The sequence below is a fragment of the Natator depressus genome, chromosome 2 (assembly GCF_965152275.1).
Source record: "Natator depressus isolate rNatDep1 chromosome 2, rNatDep2.hap1, whole genome shotgun sequence".
Taxonomy (NCBI): domain Eukaryota; kingdom Metazoa; phylum Chordata; order Testudines; family Cheloniidae; genus Natator; species Natator depressus.
The window spans coordinates 252277806-252298362 of NC_134235.1; the positions used below are offsets into that span (position 1 = coordinate 252277806).

Consider the following 20557-nt stretch of genomic DNA (forward strand, 5'->3'; position numbering starts at 1 on the left):
GGGTTTTTCCAGAGTTTGCAGCCTTGAGGCCTCAATAGACATTCCTGGGGCACATCCTGCTCTTCTAAGATGCATGTATCAGCAACTTCAACACAGTTCTTATCAGGAAGGACACGGGGTCAAGCTGACCTCTCTGTGGCTCCCAAAACTCCCCCCCCACCTCCGCTCGTGCCTTGGTCAAACTGAGAGTGCTGAATGGCCATTTACAGCCTGCTGACTTGGCTGCTTTTATCAATAAGCCATAGTGGTTTCAGGCACTTTACTGGTTTGCCACTTCAGTTGAGACTTTCCTCACCGCTTGGGCTGACCCCCAAATTTAGCTCAGTTCAGCCCCTCCTCTTGCACTGTGCCTCATGCTCCCACCTGCAGCCAAACCACCATCTCGCTGCTAGGTTTCACTTCGGCGGCCACCATCTTGCTACACTGGCTCCTCTATGCCTTGTTGGTACTCATGGGTGGGGGGGAGGAGGGGGGCTTCACTAGGGGTCATGAAGGTTATTGCCTTTTAGAGCCCTCCTTTCTGGAGAAACCCATGGCCATGCCAGAAATAATATTTGCCTGACTGTTTTCATTCTAGTTAACGTTTGTGATGACTGCACCCCTCCACCACCACCTCTGTGGGTGTCTCGGCTACAAAAAAGCCACCTCTGGAGCACGTCCAATTTAAACCACTGAACAATTTCCATCAAAGAGTAGAGATGATTGTATCTAAATAACAATAACATTTGTTTGGGGCAAAGGCTGTAATTTCCAAAGTGGAAACATGCCTCTCTCTCTCTTTAACTCCTAGTCAGAATCCAAGTTAAATGGGGTGGGGAGGCAAACAGTATTTCTGGAAGACTAATTATGGTGCCCTGTTGGCGTCCAGTCTGGAACAGTTACTATCAGTCTAACCTAACCTGGAATTACAGAACAGCAAGATTCTCATTTTAGGTTTGCTGATGTTTAATTAAAGCCTGGAATTTAAACTTAGTCTTTCTTCAGTGGATGTGCCTGGAAGTGTGGTTTGATGTGAAAGTTTCTTGAAAAGAAATGTGCATCATATATGAATACAGATAGCTAGGAAAGAAGTGTTGGGGGCTCTTGTTCCATTCTTCTCCCTAGCAGGGCAGGGTTGTTCTCTGCAGTACATTTTCCTGTGCTTGCCACCCTAGTTTAAAGAAATGGACATGGAATAAAGTCAGGCATTTGACAGATGTTTTTTGATGCTTCTGTATATACGGTAGTGCCCGACTAACAGTCCAGTTCAGCTCTAGAGCAAGCAGGCATAGCTTCAATTGATTTCACACACAGTGTTGCACACAGTTTTGCCAGGGATGACTTTGGTCCATAGAATACATAGGAACTTTCAATCTAAGCTGTGAGAAATGCAGCAGCTTTGCTTTTGGGTTTTTTTTTTTTCTGCTTTGGAATCACATCCCCTGAATTTCTAATTTGAACAAACTCACTAGATGCCTTAGAATTATTCTTCAGTCATTCTTCCTTAGTTTCTAGTGGAAGATGGTAGCTTCAGGAGCCAGCAGATTCTTTAAAACAGCAGTGAGACCATATTGTCTCCCTGTTCAGACAGGAATGAAAGCCATAGCTTTCCATCAATCACAGATACTTAAATGGTCCCCATTACCATTGTGTTTGAGCACTTCATTTTTTATCATATGTATCCTCACAACATTACTGTGAGGTAGGGCAGTGCAATATGCCCCATTTCACAGATGGGGAAATGAGGCCCAGAATGGCTAAGTGATCTGCCCAAGGTCACACAGAAGTATGTGGCAGAGCAGGAAATCAAATCCAGGTCTCCCAAGTCACAGGCTAGTGCCCCAACCACTCGAGCAGCCTTCTCTCAACCTGCTAAGGCCCAACCTAGGATGCAGTGTGCGACAAAGATCCAAAATGAGGAGCACAAACCATTAGGCGTGCAGGACACTTCTAATGTTGTAGGATTCATCCCGTTAGCATGAGTGATGCTTTCTATATGATCTCTCTGATCCTCGATTCTTTATTTCTGATGTAAATCATTTTTAACAACAGAAGTGAGGGGACATAGTTAACCTTGGGACTGAAATGAGGGATATGTCAGAGGTAGGATGATGCCCAGGAAATCTTCAGTTGTGTTTGAGGCTCTACCGTTAAATGGTTGTGTGACCGTTGTGGTTAGATGGCTAGCTGTGTCTCTGCCCTCTTTCTGGTCTCTCTGAGTGTTTGGCCTCTTGTCCTCACCTCTCTCAGGGTGGAATTTTGCGAATCTTCTACTTTTGGGCGGGGACTCAGGTACTGTGATGGGGTGCACCTTCCCATGGTCGCATGCTGTCACACCGTCTCTCTCTCTCATCCGTGTCCTCTTCAGCTAGGTCACTCAGTGTCCCCCTTTCTGGGATATATAAAAGTCTTTCCTTCAACAGTCCTAGGTAGTCTTCCCATTCACTGCCTCAGGTGTCACTCCTTCAGTGGCTGGTAGGGGAAGCCAGGCCCACGCTCTACTTCAGGTTCTAGTCCAGGGACCCTCAGCCTAGCAGTTCTGTGCATTACCCTCCTAGCCCTCACTGCTCCTTCCCTGGATGGGTTCCTACCACTCCTGGTTCCCCCCCTTTCTCTAGGAGTACCAGCTCCAAACCCTCTTCCCTCTTCCCAGGGAGTGACTGCTCTTTCCCAGTCCAGCTTCCTGTCTTTGTAGGCCCTGCCTGTACCTGCACAGCTGAACCTGCTTCCTATCAATTACCGTGCTCCCTGGCTCTCATTCCAGGTGCAGCCTTACAGTTAATAGACCGTAACCCCTTCCAATCCTGTGTGGGGTGAACACCCCATCACAGGTACACTGCCCTGTGTATACCAATCACTTATTGCCCTGCGGGTCTGACTGGGTTTCGGGTACTTGCATTTCCTCCCTTCAGAAATATGTGATCAGTGATATAGTGAGCAATGGCCTTCTGAAAAAGACAGTATTTTTATTTAGCAGCTATTACCAACAGGAGAGTGGGTTTGTGGGGAGAAAACCTGGATTTGTGCTGGAAATGGCCCAACTTGATTATCATACACATTGTAAGGAGAGTGATCACTTTAGATAAGCTATTACCAGCAAGAGAGTGGGGTGGGGGGAGAGAAAACCTTTTGTAGTGGTAAACACCCATTTTTTCATGGTTTGTGTGTATAAAAAGATCTTCTGTACTTTCCACAGTATGCATCCGATGAAGTGAGCTGTAGCTCACGAAAGCTTATGCTCAAATAAATGGGTTAGTCTCTAAGGTGCCACAAGTACTCCTTTTCAGTTTGTAGAGAAGTTACTTCTGAGGTGGGAAGCAGGATTTAAGACAAAATGGAGATGATGTAGCTGCCTTTTTATATCCTTTGCTATGTGGAGTGTACATCCTCTGTCCCAAACACAAGCTCACAGCACATGGGCATGGAAAAGCAGTTGGAGTCCCCTGGCCACAAGGCATGTCTCTATATGTCCAACTGACTCGTAGGCGTAGTCTCTGGCTTCTCTTAATGGGTTCTTTGTACAACTGATTGCCCTTGATGGGCCAGTAAGCAGGCTGGATAGTGCTGAAACCCAGAAACCCAGCACAGGTTTGAGATGCAGATATAGTGCACACATTTAGTTGGGGTTAGTCCTGCTTTGAGCAGGGGCTTGGACTAGATGACCTCCAGTGGTCTTTTCTATGATTCTATGATTTATAACTCATGATACAAAGATGATACACATAATAAATATGCTTATCATATTTAGCAAATCATAACTTTTCCACTGATACCTTACATGGCATATCTTGGCATATGACTCATTGCAATTTTGTAATATTGGTATCCATAATATTATAAATGGTCACCCATATTCCATATGGCATCACATGGTTGACTCCCCGTCTGAGTCTCTCAGGCCAGGTCGACACCTAAAACTTAGGTCTACCTAGCTACATCACTCAGAGCTGTGAAAAATATCGTGCCCTGTGTGATGTAGTTGGGTCAACCTAATCCCCATTTTAGACGCAGATGGAAGAATTCTTCTGTCAACCTAGCTACTGCCTCTTGAGGGGATAGATTTACTACAGTGATAGAAAAACCCCTCCTGTCGACGTAGCAAGTGTCCACAGTACAGCACTACAGTAACATAGCTACAGTGCTACAACTGTGCCTTTGTAGCATAGAGATATACCCTCAGTCTCACTAACCTGTTCAGACTCGGTGCTTCCCAGGACAGTGGGTGAGAGCCATTAATGCTACTTACTCTGGCATTGTCCCTGGCATATTGAGGGGCCATGTGGGTACCCACGGCAGTCCCATTGACTTGAAGGTATAAATTGTCCCCAAATGCGAAATAGTTATGGGTGAGGACAAAGTCACAAAGTTCAGCCACCAGGTTTGCTGTGACATTATCGGGGATACTGTTCCTGATGGCTTGTAGTCCATCTTTGTGTGGAATGTTGGTGTTGAGGGCTTCTACATCCACAGTGGCTAGGATGGTGTTTTCTGGAAGATCCAGGGCTGCCCAGGGGATTCAGGGGGCCTGGGGTCTTCAGCGGCAGGGGTCCTTCCGCTCCGGGTCTTCGGATGTGGTTTGTTCGGTGGCACTGAAGGCCCCCTGCTGCCGAAGTGCTGCCGAAAACTCTCGTGGGGGCCCCTGTGGGGCCCTGGGCCTGGGGCAAATTGCCCCACTTGCCCCCCCCCCTCCCCGGGCGGCCCTGGGAAGATCATCAAAGGATTGTAGTTTCCTCAGGAAGTCAGTGGTGTCTCGAAGATAGCTGGGAGTGCTGGTAGTGTAGGGCCTGAGGAGGGAGTCTACATAGCCAGACAATCCTGCTGTCAGGGTGCCAATGCCTGAGATGATGGGGCGTCCAGGATTTCCAGGTTTATGGATCTTGGGTAGCAGATAGAATGCCCCAGGTCGGGGTTCCAGGGGTGTGTCTGTGCGGATTTGTTCTTGTGCTTTTTCAGGGGGTTTCTTGAGCAAATGCTGTAGTTTCTTTTGGTAACCCTCAGTGGGATCAGAGGGTGATGGCTTGTAGAAAGTGGTGTTGGAGAGCTGCCTAGCAACCTCTTGTTCATATTCCGACCTATTCATGATGACGACAGCACCTCCTTTGTCAGCCTTTTTGATTATGATGTCAGAGTTGTTCCTGAGGCTGTGGATGGCGTTGTGTTCTGCACGGCTGAGGTTATGGGGCAAGTGACGCTGCTTTTCCACAATTTCAGCTCCTGCACATCGACGGAAGCACTCTATGTAGAAGTCCAGTCTGTTGTTTCGATCTTCAGGAGGAATCCATGCAGAATCCTTCTTTTTGTAGTGTTGGTAGGAAGCTTCCTGTGTGTTAGTGTGCTTTTCAGTGGTGTGTTGGAAATATTCCTTGAGTCGGAGATGTCGAAAGTAGGATTCTAGGTCACCGCAGAACTGTATCATGTTTGTGGGGGTGGTGGGGCAGAAGGAGAGACCCCGAGATAGGACAAACTCTTCTGTCGGGCTAAGAGTATAGCTGGATAGATTAACAATATTGTTAGGTGATTTAAGGGAAGCACTGTTGTGGTCCCTTGTGGCATTTAGGAGTTTAAATATCTTAGTGTCTTTTTTCCTCTGTAGAGATGCAAAGTGTGTGTTGTAAATGGCTTGTCTAGTTTTTGTAAAGTCCAGCCACGAGAGCGTTTGTGTGAATGGTTGTTTTTTTAAGAGAGTTTTCAGTTTTGAGAGTTCATTCTTAATATTCTCTTGTTTGCTGTATAGGATGTTGATCAGGTGGTTCTGCGGTTTCTTTGCGTGTGTGTGTGGCATAATCTCTCACTATAATCTGTATGGTATGTTGATTGTAATGGATTTTTTACCTTCAATCCTTTTGGTATTATGTCCATCTGTTTGCATTTGGAAAGGAAGATGATGTCTGTCTGTATCTGCACAAGTTTTTTCATGAAGTTGATGGATTTCCACTTCATACGGCTAAATTCAGTGCCTTTCATGGTGACAGGTTTCTGCCGTGTTAGTCTGTATCAGCAAAAAAAACGAGGAGTCCTTGTGGCACCTTAGAGACTAGTGCTATAATGCTAAAGGAGTTGAGAACCACTGGTTTGATACACATGTGGCAATTGTAGGTAAATATTCACATATTAAGGCTTACCACTGCGGACGCTAATGGTATCCGTAAACATCTTTTTTCTCAGGGAAAATATGATGGACTCAGTTAAAATATTGTGTATTGTCCCTTCGGGTCAGTTAATTATATTCTAGCTCACGCCCTCATCTCCCAGAATGGGCATTTTTTAGTCTTTTTGGAATGATTTTTGAAACAGTGCCTTCTGCCCTAGACCCGTTTATGGCAGTGAAGACTACGTCCATAGAGATTTGATGACCTTTATCTTAGTTTGATAATTTTCCTAGTTTAAAAGTAGAATGCTTTCCCTGAAGACCTCATTCATTTGATGATTAAACGAGCAGAAAGAAAGAGGGTGCTCTGCTGCAGTAATAGCCATTCCTATTTTGAAAAAAACGCCAAGATATTTAACCGTCTGACATGATCTTCCAGAAAAGACATAGGAATGCCAGTGGAATCAATGACAGATATTTTATTGTAATCGGCTGAAACAGTACAGTAACATCGTAAGCTGTAATGTTAGGGTAGTGTAGAATACAGTGATATATAACTTATGTGTTTTACAAGGGAACGTTGGAACCTACCAGCAACACCAGTTCTACTTTTAAAAAAAGTGGTAAGAAATATAGGAACAGATCCTCAAATATATACCAGAGTAGAATCATAGAATATCAGGGTTGGAAGGGACCTCAGGAGGTCATCTAGTCCAACCCTCTGCTCAAAGCAGGACCAATCCCCAATTTTTGCCCCAGATCCCAAATGGCCCCCACAAGGATTGAACTCACAACCCTGGGTTTAGCAGGGCAGTGCTCAAACCACTAGACGGCATATAGCTTTCACAAGATGAACAGTAATGTTTCTGCTGGGGAATCTTTTCCCAATATCCAGGCTCGGGTTCTTTAGTGTCTTCCCCAGCTCCAATCAAATGCTAGTTGATATACTTGTTGGATCATATTAAAGAAGTTCTGTATTAAAATCACAAATGAGTTTGATTCCCCATAGTTTAAATTCCAGGGTATTACTAATTAAGAGGTCTCTTGGTTTTTGGTACTGTTTCTCTCCCTCTATGTGTGAAACTTGCAAGCTGCTAATTGTGTTAGTACATTCTAAGACAGAGTCTGTTCTCAAAGCAATTCTTTGTAACAACAACTACTCACACAGAGAGAGACTCAAAGCAATACTCTGTAACAACAGAAACAGCACCCAGAGACTCCCCGCCCTTTTGTTGTATTAACAATTGTGATTAAAATAGAGATAGAGGATGTATGTGGATGGATGCTCGGTGTGGATAATAACGAATGATCAGGGAGGTGCCAGCCTAAGAATCCAGTGTCCATCGGCTGAAGAAGGCGTCAAGTGGAAATAACCAGAGGACCCCCGGAGGGCAGACTGGAATCCACCCAACAGCCTCAAGAATGGGAGAACCAAAGAACAAGATAACATCTGGCAGCACGGAGCCGTCAGGAATGTGCCATCTGCTGATTGATTCAGTAACAGCATGATGAAGCAATTCCCACAGACTGGCCTAGGAAGAAATTCCTATAAAAAGAGACTCTAAAAAGTGAGAACTTTGGGGTCTGATTCTGCAAACCAACTTCCAGGAGCATCAGATGAGCATCTGACAAGGCCCTGCTCCCTCCTCATGTCCAGGCCACCTGGCCAGTGGCTTGGCATGAGCAACTCTAAGGCTGGTAACTATGATAACAACCTTGCAGAACCTGTGTGTGTGTGTGAGTGTGTGTGTGTGAATGAATGTGTGAATAAATATGAGATTGAATGGAATGTTATAGCTGTAACTAACTGTTCACTGTGATTCTTTCTGTATTCACAATAAATGTGGTATTTTGCCTTTTTCCCTTTAATAAGATCCTGCTGGTTTTGAATTTATTGGTATAACATTTTGGTGGAGAATTGCGAAAGGGGGAATATTGGTAAAAAACCTCAGTTATTGTAAATATTGGTGTGCACACCGCCAGCTCTAGTGAGCTAGGCATTTCTATTAGGTTAACCAGACCTGCTGGCCTCCGAGAAGGTAGCAGGGGACCTGCTGGCCTCCGAGAAGGTAGCAGGAAAAACAGATTATACCAGACCTGCTGGCCTCTGAGAAGGTAGCAGGGGACCTGCTGGCCTCTGAGAAGGTAGCAGGGGACCTGCTGGCCTCCGAGAAGGTAGCAGGGAAGAACAGATTAAACCAGACCTGCTGGCCTCCGAGAAGGTAGCAGGGGACCTGCTGGCCTCCGAGAAGGTAGCAGGGAAAACAGATTAAACCAGACCTGCTGGCCTCCGAGAAGGTAGCAGGGGACCTGCTGGCCTCCGAGAAGGTAGTAGGGAAGAACAGGTTAACCGGACCTGCTGGCCTCCGAGAAGGTAGCAGGGAGAAATAGGTTAACCAGACCTGCTGGCCTCCGGGAAGGTAGCAGGGGACCTGCTGGCCTCCGGGAAGGTAGCAGGGGAAAAACGCATAGATTAAGCTATGATTTCAGAATCTAGGCTGTGTCACTTGCTAAGTAATACCAGCAGTGACAAAGAGATTGAAATATCCATGTTAAGATGTTTAAAAGAAAACAGGGTAAGCCAGTACCAGAGGGAGGAATGGAGTCAGAAGGAACTCCAACCTCACCTTTTGTTAAAGAAATTACACCTTTTAAACAAAACCTTCAAAAATTTGGGCACAGTCCTTGGACTAAACAAGCCCTAGCTGATGTCTGCACTATTTCGGACCTGGAGGATAGATTGGCTCAGTATATCCTCATATACAAACCTTCTAGTGCTGCCAAAAGAGATGCAGCAGCAATTTGGTTGTTGTGTGAGGCATGTAAGGATTCTTCCCTCCGCTTGTCTTCATGTAAAGAGGAAAAGGCACAAACGGAAAAGGGAGCAGACAATTGGAAGGTGCTGGCTACAAATACCCAAAGCCAGCTGAAAATAGTGAAAGAGGCACTCCAGGAATACAAAAAGAGTGAAAAAGTTAACTCTGCAGAGGCTGGAGGGAGGCAGCTAAAGGGGGAGAAGGTCCTATGTATGGCACCCCCAGGCATAATTACAAAGATAAAGAGTTAAAAAAAAAAAAAGTTAACTCTGCAGAGGCTGGAGGGAATTAAGCAGCTAAACTTTGTGAAAATGTTAAAAAGGAAAAGTGTTAGAGAAAGAGCATTCTTGGTTTCTTTGCAGCCATTCTGAAAGAAAAATGGGCCCTTTTCCAAAGGAATGTCTGTAAATTAGCCAGGCAAAAATAAACTATCTGATTAAAATCATTTGACTGGACAATTTAGTCAAATTTGCTAAAAGAACATAAGAGGGTTCTATTGGAACTTAGCTGCCTCAAATGTATAAAGGGAATGTAAGATGTAAAAAAAACCAGAGCAGTGTGGAAGGGATGTTAAAGAAAATGTGTATGTATCTATCTCTGTGTGTGTAAATATGTAAAGTTCTAAGGACCAGTTGGTTTTGTTTTTGTTTTAAATAATGCCACTAAAAATCCATTTGACTCTTTAATTCAAAGTTGCAAAACTGACAGACCTTTTTGCTAGACACAGGTAATTAGTGTTGTTTGGCTTTTGGATTTGGCATTTAACCCTTAAAAGGTAACTCAATGCTTTACAAAATTTAAAATGTTTTTAAGTTGTGGCTACAGCAGGGCAGTCAAAATCAGGAGAATATAAAAAAAAAAATCTGGATTCTTTTTGTTTGTTTGTTTTTGTAACAAAATAGCAGATGAGAGTTGTAGTAAAAAAAAAAATAAAAAAAAAGACAGTGCCTATCTGAAGCAACCGCAGGGGTGAGGTGCACAAAACAAGAAGAAGCAATGTTAGAAACACTGAGTCTTAAAATGGCTCTGAGTAATCAGACTGTCACTTTGATAAAGGTACATGAAAACTCTGTAAGCAAAAAAAAAAAAAAAGAAATAGTGACACCTTATGTAAAAATGGATCTGGATAATGTTATAGAAGTTAAACTATGGAAGGAATGTGCATTTGCCCCAGAACATGTGCAGGGTATATTGTAGAAGGGGCAAAAGAAATGCAAAAATACCATGCTACTTAATTAAAATGCCATTAGGGCTCCAAAGGGAGCCACAATAGGTTGGGTTTTCTTTTTCAGATTGCTGTGTGTTTTGGAAGCAGAAGTTAAAAGTAATCAAAACTCTGGTGAAAGTTGACTGTGTCCCTTTTAAGATAGTCTCTGAGCTGCTGATGGCTTTAAATCCAAAAGCAGGAAGCTTCTGTGAAAATGCAAATTACCTAAATGATAAAGGAAGGAAAGAACTAGCAGCACAAAGGAGCTGCAGATAAAGGACATACCTGGTCAGCAAACAAATTGTCTAAATAAAAGGCATGGGATTACAAGATAATTTTAATAAATTTAATGATAATAAGTACCCCTGCAACAATGTATAGTCTGTATGATTTTTGGAAAAACCCTTTAAGGTTGTATGGTAATGATGCTTCTCAGCTATTACCTGTAAATAAACTTAAAGCTTAACACAGCAGGAAAAACATTATAAACTTGGTCTGCTGTATAAGAAGGGAAACTGAGGTACCCCACCTCAGGGATTTAATGACTAAATAGTGGAATAATTTCCCCATAACCCTTAAAAGATAAAAGCCATTGAAACCTGGCCTGCCTATAGAACAAAAACAGGAAAATGTGGGGGCAATTCCTCTGTTTTGCCTGCAATCAGCAAGGGTATTTGTAAAAGAAATATTTTAAGCAATAATCTGCCACCCCAAAAGGGGTAGAAACATGTTCTTTTTGTCTTTCAGAAAATCAGGAAAAGCTGATGCCAGCTGAAGAGCAACCCAATACTATGAATCTACTAGAAACTGTGTTTTGTGTTCTATGTGTTGTCTTGTGTTTTGTCTTGTTGCTAGCACCGTTGTGTGTTTTTTAAAAAAAAAAAAAACTAAAGACCTGCAGGTAATTAAAAATAAATTAAGCTCTCTGTCCCAGCTACAGGACAGCCTGACACAAAAACAAGTACATGCCAATGTAGACTTGGTCCAAATTGGTCTGGGTAACCTAAAAGCCCGATGGAATCTTTGGCAATGGCTTAATACTACCACATGGCTTATGCATAAGAAAAAAAAAATTAGAAATAGGAAACTACACAGCCATAGCTATGGGATGCACTGAAATGCAGATACTTGCACTAGCTACTTTGGAACACAAATGTTCTGGGTCATATTGGGAAATATTAAGGGTTTGATGCATTTGTTAAAAAAGAAAGAGATCATTGTTTGACACTTATCAATATGAATGGATGCAATATGTTTCCAGTATTGTGAAACCAGACTTGTTAATGGGAGAAATTGTTGTCAAAATTGCACACCAACAGTCCCTGGAGGCAAAGGTATTGAAGGTTAGCCCACTCCCCATATTACACATGGGATCCTTCTGGCTACCCTGGACCTCGAGCCAGTGGGCTGGGGAGGGAGGGAAGCTATTGGACACTAGAAGTTGTACCGAATGGACTCCTCAAAAGTGGGTGTGCCTCACCTTGCCTGTTGCCCAAGAACCTTGTAGTAAAGATACATCACTAGGATCGTGTATGTGGCATGAATTGGAATCACAAACTCAAATTGCCTCACAGTACCTTCTCTTGAATAGGCTACATAGAAAGTGACACTGACGATTATAAATCTTAGTGTCAAAAGGGGGATTATGTTGGATCATATTAAAGAAGTTCTGTATTAAAATCACAAATGAGTTTGATTCCCCATAGTTTAAATTCCAGGGTATTACTAATTAAGAGGTCTCTTGGTTTTTGGTACTGTTTCTCTCCCTCTATGTGTGAAACTTGCAAGCTGCTAATTGTGTTAGTACATTCTAAGACAGAGTCTGTTCTCAAAGCAATTCTTTGTAACAACAACTACTCACACAGAGAGAGACTCAAAGCAATACTCTGTAACAACAGAAACAGCACCCAGAGACTCCCCGCCCTTTTGTTGTATTAACAATTGTGATTAAAATAGAGATAGAGGATGTATGTGGATGGATGCTCGGTGTGGATAATAACGAATGATCAGGGAGGTGCCAGCCTAAGAATCCAGTGTCCATCGGCTGAAGAAGGCGTCAAGTGGAAATAACCAGAGGACCCCCGGAGGGCAGACTGGAATCCACCCAACAGCCTCAAGAATGGGAGAACCAAAGAACAAGATAACATCTGGCAGCACGGAGCCGTCAGGAATGTGCCATCTGCTGATTGATTCAGTAACAGCATGATGAAGCAATTCCCACAGACTGGCCTAGGAAGAAATTCCTATAAAAAGAGACTCTAAAAAGTGAGAACTTTGGGGTCTGATTCTGCAAACCAACTTCCAGGAGCATCAGATGAGCATCTGACAAGGCCCTGCTCCCTCCTCATGTCCAGGCCACCTGGCCAGTGGCTTGGCATGAGCAACTCTAAGGCTGGTAACTATGATAACAACCTTGCAGAACCTGTGTGTGTGTGTGAGTGTGTGTGTGTGAATGAATGTGTGAATAAATATGAGATTGAATGGAATGTTATAGCTGTAACTAACTGTTCACTGTGATTCTTTCTGTATTCACAATAAATGTGGTATTTTGCCTTTTTCCCTTTAATAAGATCCTGCTGGTTTTGAATTTATTGGTATAACATACTGGATCTCGATCAAATCCGGCTATCCATGCAGGAAACCATCAGTTTTGCCTTCTGGGAGCTCTTTGCCCTCCTTCCCTCACCCCCAATCCCCTGTTAACGGCCTTGAAATCAGTGCTCATTCTCTTGCAAAAATGTTTTGTGATTCAGCTGGGGCAAGAAGCAAATAATGGGGCAAATAATGTTTTTCTCACTCCCAGTGAGTGAAAGAGCTCTCCTCGGCCGGGGACTCTTATGTGACAGAGCGCTCTGCTGCCACTGAAGCAACCCTTAACATGCTCTTTAAAAACAGAGGGCCAATTCCTCAGCTGGTGTAAATTGGCTTGATGGCACTATGCTGATTTACACCAGCTGAAGACATGCCCAGAATCTCTAGGTGAGTTTTTTTTCCCAGGGGGAGGGATGATAGATGGGGGAAGGAATCGATCTGGAGTGATTTCCTTACATCAGCTTGCAGCTGGATCCACTCCTGCTTGCAGAAAGCCGATAAGAACAAAGACAACAAGATGAGCTTTAAAGAGCTCAAGAACTTCCTGAAAGAAGTGAACATTCAAATGGATGACAGTTATGCCAAGCAGATCTTTCAGGTAAGGAGAATTCACAATTAGCATGGCAGCGAATGGGCTGGCTTGGGGTCACAGTCCCTGACCTTCACACCAACTGAGCTGGAGACAAACGCTCCACATGCTGATTGAGCCCTAGGATTGTGCATGTGCCTTAGGATCTTCAAAGTGCTCACTGTTGGCCTAACTGGGCTCCCAGTTAAATCAATGGTCAAATTCCCATTGACTCCAGTAGGAACAGCGCTGGGCCAATCTTGAGTGCGTTTTGAAAACTCCATCCATGGTGAATTGGGGACCCACTGTGAGAGCTGCCATGTCCCAAAAGTATAAATGAGTCCAAGAACAGAGGGGGATGCAGAAAAGAATTAGTCACTGATATGGATAATGCAAGATAAATGGATAAGATCAGTGAGAGAGCAGGTACCCTTGGGCATTGGTGGATCAGGACTTCAGAGTGTAATGACTACATGCCGAAAAGTTAAGTCCCCCTGGAATAAGTTTTGCTATAGTCACTCACCCTAACACAGTGGAGTAAAATGCCAAGTGGCTTCTGTAAAATCAAGGAAAGTTATACAAGATAGGGGAAAGCGTGAATTAAAGGAATACAATCATAATAGTTATGCAACACTGCACACTGGCAAGGAGCAATTATGGTGCTTTAATGACCCAAGACACATGAACTCCGCTCAGGGATATGCACTACTAATTTCTTGTGCTTCGACTTGCTGGCGGAGCCAGTGGGAAGGTAATGACAGTGACAAGAAGTCCTTAGTTGTTGAGTTTTTAGTGTTCCTGAAACCCAGCCTTCCTGCTTGCATGAGATAAAGCCCATTGGATTGATTTGTAGGCCCTCATCACATCTGTCGCTTAACTTCACTGAAGTGGGCAGTGTCGGAAAGAACTGTTCTTTTCCCTTCAGAGTGCTGCTAGATGGTAAAAGCACATGCAGTTGTCAAAACCCAGTAGTGGTTCTCATGCTCCCCTCTGCTTCTGCAAGTGGAGGGCTGGGGGGTAGAGCCCTGCTTAGGGCTATTTTTTAAATCCTGCGCCCATCCCGCAATACTCACTCCTGCATCGTCTCTTGCATTTTTATCCCACTCCCACCCAAGGAAACCTTAGATCCCGCAAATCCTGCAGTGCCCACTCCCGCATCGTCTCTTGCATTTTTATCCCACTCCCACCCACGGAAACCTTAGATCCCACAAATCCCGCAGAGAGACAGACTCCCCCATGCTACTAAAAACAAACCAAACCAAACAAAAAACCCCAGATCGGTTCATATATATTATATATAAATGGAATTGAGACACAGTTTTTACCACTAAAAGAATAAAACAAATCTTGCTTACACCATGTAAAAAAATATTTTAACTCCTGTTATAAGACATCAGATCTCTTTCTGTCCCTTGCTTAAAGTTAAGTATTAAAACCTTTATTAAAACAACAACAACAAAAAACAAACTTGCTTTCCATTGCTGAATTTCTATTATGACAAACTGGCGAGAGATTTAGTATTTTCCCACAAATGACCACAGTCAGGTTTTTTTGCCCACCCAGTCCCGACCGCAACAAAGTACATTTTACCCGCTCCCACTCTTATGGCAGCGGGTCCTGCAGGACCCCAGTCCCGCTGCAGGGCTCTTCTGGGGAGCCTCAGACTGCAGGTCATAGCTGGGGATTGCATAGAAGGGAGGCATGCCAGCTCTTTGTGTTCCCCTAACCCTAGATCTGTGGAGACCTCTCTGTGTGGGAGCTCCACATGGATTCGGGGGGAGGTTGGCCAGCATATCTCTACTGATTTCCTTCTGCAGAAGCCCCAGAATAAAGCTGCATAAACACAAGCTCTGTCTGCAGTAACATGTGCTTCCTTCCTTTTCCACACAGTCGAACAGGCCTGCTCCTCTGAGGGGACTCCTCTTGGAGCAGCTGCAGTCAGGGAGCACCCAGAAGAACAGCTTTCAGACTGTGAGCTCTGTGGGGTATACAGCACCTAGCCCTGGGGACCTAACCTGGGGCCCATAGGTGCAGCTGAAATGCAAATTACAGTAATGATAATGAGCTGCTCTTACAGAGGCTGTGCTCTGTGGGGGCTCCAGGGGAATAGAGGGAGGCGGGGAAGGGTTGGCAGTGGAGAAGTGAGAGACCTCCACACAGACACGCTTGTCTCTGACAGATCTAGAGAGCATAATCCCCTTCCACTTCCTAACCCCCTCCCTCAATGGAATAATTAGAAGGAGACACTGGGAATCTTCAAGGAGACTTGAAGCGTTTCAGTTCCTGCATAGGGGAGCATTGGGCTCAATGAAGTAAAGCTATAAAGAGAGACTAAGCACTTGGCAGTTCATGTAGCAGTGAGCTGTTCTTCATACAGGCACAGTAATGAAGGATGGTGGATCAATCAGACGGTGGCTATAAGGGTGTTTTCCTAAATTAGTCCTGTTTTCCATCAAGGTGGCCTCCCGTACCTGTGTGGTCCCTCTATAAGTTCTAAGTTGACCTGGGTACAATGTCTCCAATGAAACCAGAAGCCACATAAAACTCACCGGATTGTGCATTTCATTTCAAACTTGATCTCAGCTCTGTTCCATCACAAAGTTTCCCCACGCTTTCTGGCAAACTCAGTCTGATTCAGGGTATCAGGATGCATCAAAGCCAGGTAAAACCCAGCAGTTTGGACCAAGATTCTCTCTGTGATTTGGGGCTCATTCAAACCCAAAGTGAATCTCAGAGGGGACCACGCCATACAGGTCAAACTCAGAGAACATGTTCACACACACAGAGCAACCCAAACTGGAATCTGGCCACGGTGGCAGCACTTACACCCATGTTCTTTTGGAATGGGCAGCTAAGTCTATGTAATGGCCACTAAGGGCCAGGCTTCCAAGAGGTGGCCCTTACAAGAGCACAGGCCTCCATACAGCTGTACTGGGGTATTGTCTCAGTTCTGTCTCAAAGGAAAGAGCGTCATTGGCCAATTCCCCACTATCGCCAGTCTGCCTTTGTGCTTCTTCTCCAAGAATTAAGCAAATCAGACACTGCTGAGGTGACAAGCTTTACCAAGGTGACATCACAGGATGGTATAGACACAGACAGCAGCAAGCAAAATAATTGCTTCAAGAGTGTAGAAAACGATCTTGTTGGATTAAAATTGTTATTGTTTTTGTGCTTTTCGATACATACATCTGAATACAGAAAGAAAATGAAAAACATTATAAACTTGTAACGACACCATCTGTACCGTACAGCATAGTGTTAACATGCACCTGCAAAATCCATTTAACAATCTTAATATTACACTATAAAAGCAACTAAGTTGAAACCTATGTAGAGGGTGTCCTTTTAAATGACTAAGCATGTCAGGAGAAACAACTGAGCGGGTAAGTAGGCCACTTTCTCAGCTTCTCTCAGCATTAAGGTGAATAAATGCCACCTCTGTCACTTTGAGCATGCCAGTTGTGAGATCATAGTTTTGACTTGTGGAATGCAACGAGCCACTGGATAGTTTAGGTTGGTTCATAACTAGGCAGCCCAATGGCTCCCAAAGTGTTCCAGCGGTGACTTTCCATAGGGAGCAATGATATCAGTGCCCCAAAGACCTCATTATCATCTTGCTAGAGGAAACCTCAGGGGCATCATGATTGTCTTCTGTGTGATTAGCACTGCTTGGCTTGCATCCTAATAGAATGGTTGGTTAAATTAAAATGTGCATTTTGTTTCTAGGAATCAGGAATATAACCATATCTTGCATTTATACCATGTCTACCATCCTAGGGATCCCAGAGCCAGTTATACACTATGCACGTACAGAACCCCTGAAAGGTTGCCACCTCTGCAGTGGGTGGTGACCACCAAATGGCACACAGTATGGTCTACAGCACTCAGGGCTGGGGGATGGGACCTTTTTTGGCCAAGTACCATGGGGCAAACCAAGTACTATGGGAATTTTGAGATCTGTGCAGAGAGGGCAGGACTTAGTTTTCAGAGTCCCACCTGAAAGACCATCTAGACTTAATTGAACTCAGTGGGCCAGATCGTCAGCTGTGGAAGAGCTGGCTGTCTATATTAGATATTTATAGAGAGCCAGTCATCAAAATATCTAGGCATCAACTGATAAGATAGGTACAGAGAAACCTGCACCAAAAATCCCTCAATCCTAATAAGAGACTCTGTGTCTTAAGCGACCACTTTGATGTATGCCCATGTTTTCCATTACAGTTTGTTTTGTTTGACCTTTAGTTAATTAAAATGTTTACCAACAAAAATCCTACCAAAGTAATTAACATTAGGGCGGGATAGGGAACACTGCTGTAATATTGCTTGCAGAGACAACATTGTGAAGATTGCAAGGGCAACCATTATATCACATCTAGTCAGCTGCTAACTATAACTGGTAGGAAAAATGGCTTTTTCCCCATTGGAAATGTTGATGAAAACTCATTCATTCTCATGGAAAAGTTTGACTTTTAATAACCCATCAAAAACTGAAGTATTTTAGCCAGAAACTGAAACGTTTCCATTCAGAAATTCTGCTGTAGTGCCTCAAAGGTGCTGTAGTTTGAGTGCCTTATGTGCCCATTCTCCTTAATGAGCTAGGCTTCTGGAAGGGCTACATCTTCCATAATGCATCCTGGTCTCCCCTTATGGGAGGTGGTGGCCTCATAGGAGTCTCTGGTTGTGATGCGTCATGAGAGACATAGTTTAGCTGGGGAGCCCAACCCATATTGGAGACTGGGGACACAAGGAAACTGAACTACAGTGCCCCTGAGGCACCAAGGTAGGATATCTGGATCAAAATATTTGGGTGTGGGGGCATTTGTTTTTCTGAGGAGAAATTAAAACTTTCCACAGAACGCAGGAACTTTTCACAAAAGAATTCATTTTGCTGAAAAACCCAAATTTTCCATTCAAAAGCAGTTTTTATGGACTATCTTCAACCAGCATTTCTGCCAGTGCTTGCTAGTCTCTTAGTGCCGAATCCCAAACCCATTAAAGTGAATGGGAGTCTTTCCATTGACTTTAATTGGCTGTACATCAGTCCCTTCATTACTTACTTAACACAGGTTTCACTTACTGTTTCCTTGTACTCCCTGGTCTGTCTAGCTCCATCTGTTGTATCTTAGATTGTAAGCTATTTGGGGCAGAGACTGTCTTTTTGCTCTGTGTTTGTACAGCACCTAGCGCAATAGGGTCCTGTTCTATGATTAGTGCTTTTAGGTGCTACAGTAATAAAAATAATAAATAATAATAACTGTTGATGTTTCAGCGCTAGAAAATGACCCTGGACAGGTCAGTAAGAGCCATCAATCAAGGGCTTCTCATTAGGCAGGAAATAACTTTCCAATTATTTTGTGTTCTACACTGTTTAGAGCTGGTGCAGATTACGGCTGGAATATGCTATAAGGAAAGAAGGTTTTCACTCCTTCTCCCCTCTACGTTTACAGCAGTGTGACAAATCCAAGACAGAGACCTTGGAAGATGAGGAGATAGAGACATTTTACAAGATGCTGACTGAGCGGGTGGAGATAGACGAGATCTTCAAAAAATACTCCAGTGCTGAAGGGATCATGTCCAGGGACAACCTGCTGAGGTTCCTCCGAGAAAAGCAGCAGGAGGAGCATGCTGTCCCTGAATCTGCACTCTCCCTGATTGAGAGATATGAACCCAACGAAAAAGGTGAGTTGGCAGCACTGGATGCTGTTTGGGTGAGAGTCTAAAATGCTTGCTCTGGGTAGAGCAATTCCTTGAACTATTTTGCTACTTTTTCCTTCTGCAGCCTTGCATGACCTCGTATTGCAGCAGCCATCTCTAATGTGTCAATATTCCAGAAGAATGTTAGCAGCTCACAAGGATGTGTTGGGTGGACTGGAAAGTGTCTTTTTTCTCAGGTCTTTCCTCTGATCCAGTACCCAGCAGGAAAGTGGTTGATATATAGAGTTTTAAGGGTTGCTGTAGTCCTTGTGGGGAAGCGACAGATGGTTTATTTAATAATAATCCTTGCATAATATTTAGCACCACTATAGCACCTGTCATCTGATGGTCTCAAAGCACTTTGCAAAGGCAGATTTGTATTGTCATTTCCATTTTCCAGATGGGGAAACTGAGTCACAAAGAGCTAGATTCATAATAGGATTTAGGCACCTAACTGCCACTTTAGGCTCCTAAATCCCAGAATCAGGCCCCACTGGGATTCACAAAGCTCCTTCTCAGCTGCCACCAAACCCTGTAGACACCTAAGCTCACTCAGAGCCTAAATTTTTGGAGTAAAAGTTCCCTAGGTGCCTATGTTCCTGCCTCTGAGCATGCCCACGGCAGCCCCAGGCCAGGCGTCTGGATAATACACATGACTGAACTATTGGTATAGAAGGGTACAGCTTGCTCAGGAAGGACGGGTAGGGAGAAAAGGGAGGAGGGGTTGCCTTGTATATCAAAGATGTATACACTTGTGCTGAGGTTGAGATGGAAATAGAAGACAGACTTCTTAAAAGTTTCCTGGGTAAGGATAAAAGGGGTAAAAAAGAAGGGTGATGTCATGGTAGACGTCTATTATAGGCCACCTAACCAGGAAGAAAAGGTGGATGAAGCTTTTTTTAAACAACTAACAAAATCATCCCAAGCACAGGACTTGGTGGTGATGGTGGACTTTAACTACCCAGAGATGTGTTGGGAAAATAGTACAGTGGGACACAGATTATGCATCAAGTTCTTGGAATACATTGGAGACAATTTTTTATTACAGAGGGTGGAGAAAGTGATTAGGGGAGAGGCTGTTCCAGATTTGATTCTGACGAATAGGGAGGAACTGGTTGAGAATTGGAAGGTGGAAGGCAGCTTGAGTGACAGTGGATCATGAAATGACAGAGCTCATGATTCTAAGGAATGTCAGGAGGAAGACAGCAAAAGAAAGACAATGGACTTCAAGAAGGCAGATGTTAGCAAACTCGGACAATTGCTAGGTAAGATCCTGTGGGGCAAACCAAGTACTATGGGAATTTTGAGATCTGTGCAGAGTGGGCAGAATTTAGGTTTTCAGAATCCCACCTGAAAGACCATCTAGACTTAATTGAACTCAATGGGCCCAGATCCTCAGCTGCTTTCTCTACACCAGTCATGATTTTATAGACCTCAATCATATCTCCTCTCCACCCTAAGTCACATGTGGGGCCCAGTTGGGTTAGAATTTGCCTACTGGATCTGTTTACACAAAACAGGGTAAGATTCACTGGGCCAAAGAGAGTGAGCACAAGTCATAGATTCATAGATATTAAGGTCAGAAGGGACCATTATGATCATCTAGTCCGAAC

The 20557-nt window shown here is 43.9% G+C and overlaps 1 protein-coding gene across 2 annotated transcripts in view; it reads left to right on the forward strand.

The window, feature by feature from the left end:
* PLCD1 (phospholipase C delta 1) overlaps positions 1-20557 on the forward strand; it is a 101573-nt gene that overhangs the window by 44441 nt on the left and 36575 nt on the right. For both annotated transcript variants that reach the window (XM_074946374.1, XM_074946373.1), the window contains exons 4-5: positions 13151-13280; positions 18698-18929. In XM_074946374.1, the coding sequence (XP_074802475.1) occupies positions 13151-13280; positions 18698-18929 (362 nt within the window). The remainder of the gene's footprint in view (positions 1-13150; positions 13281-18697; positions 18930-20557) is intronic.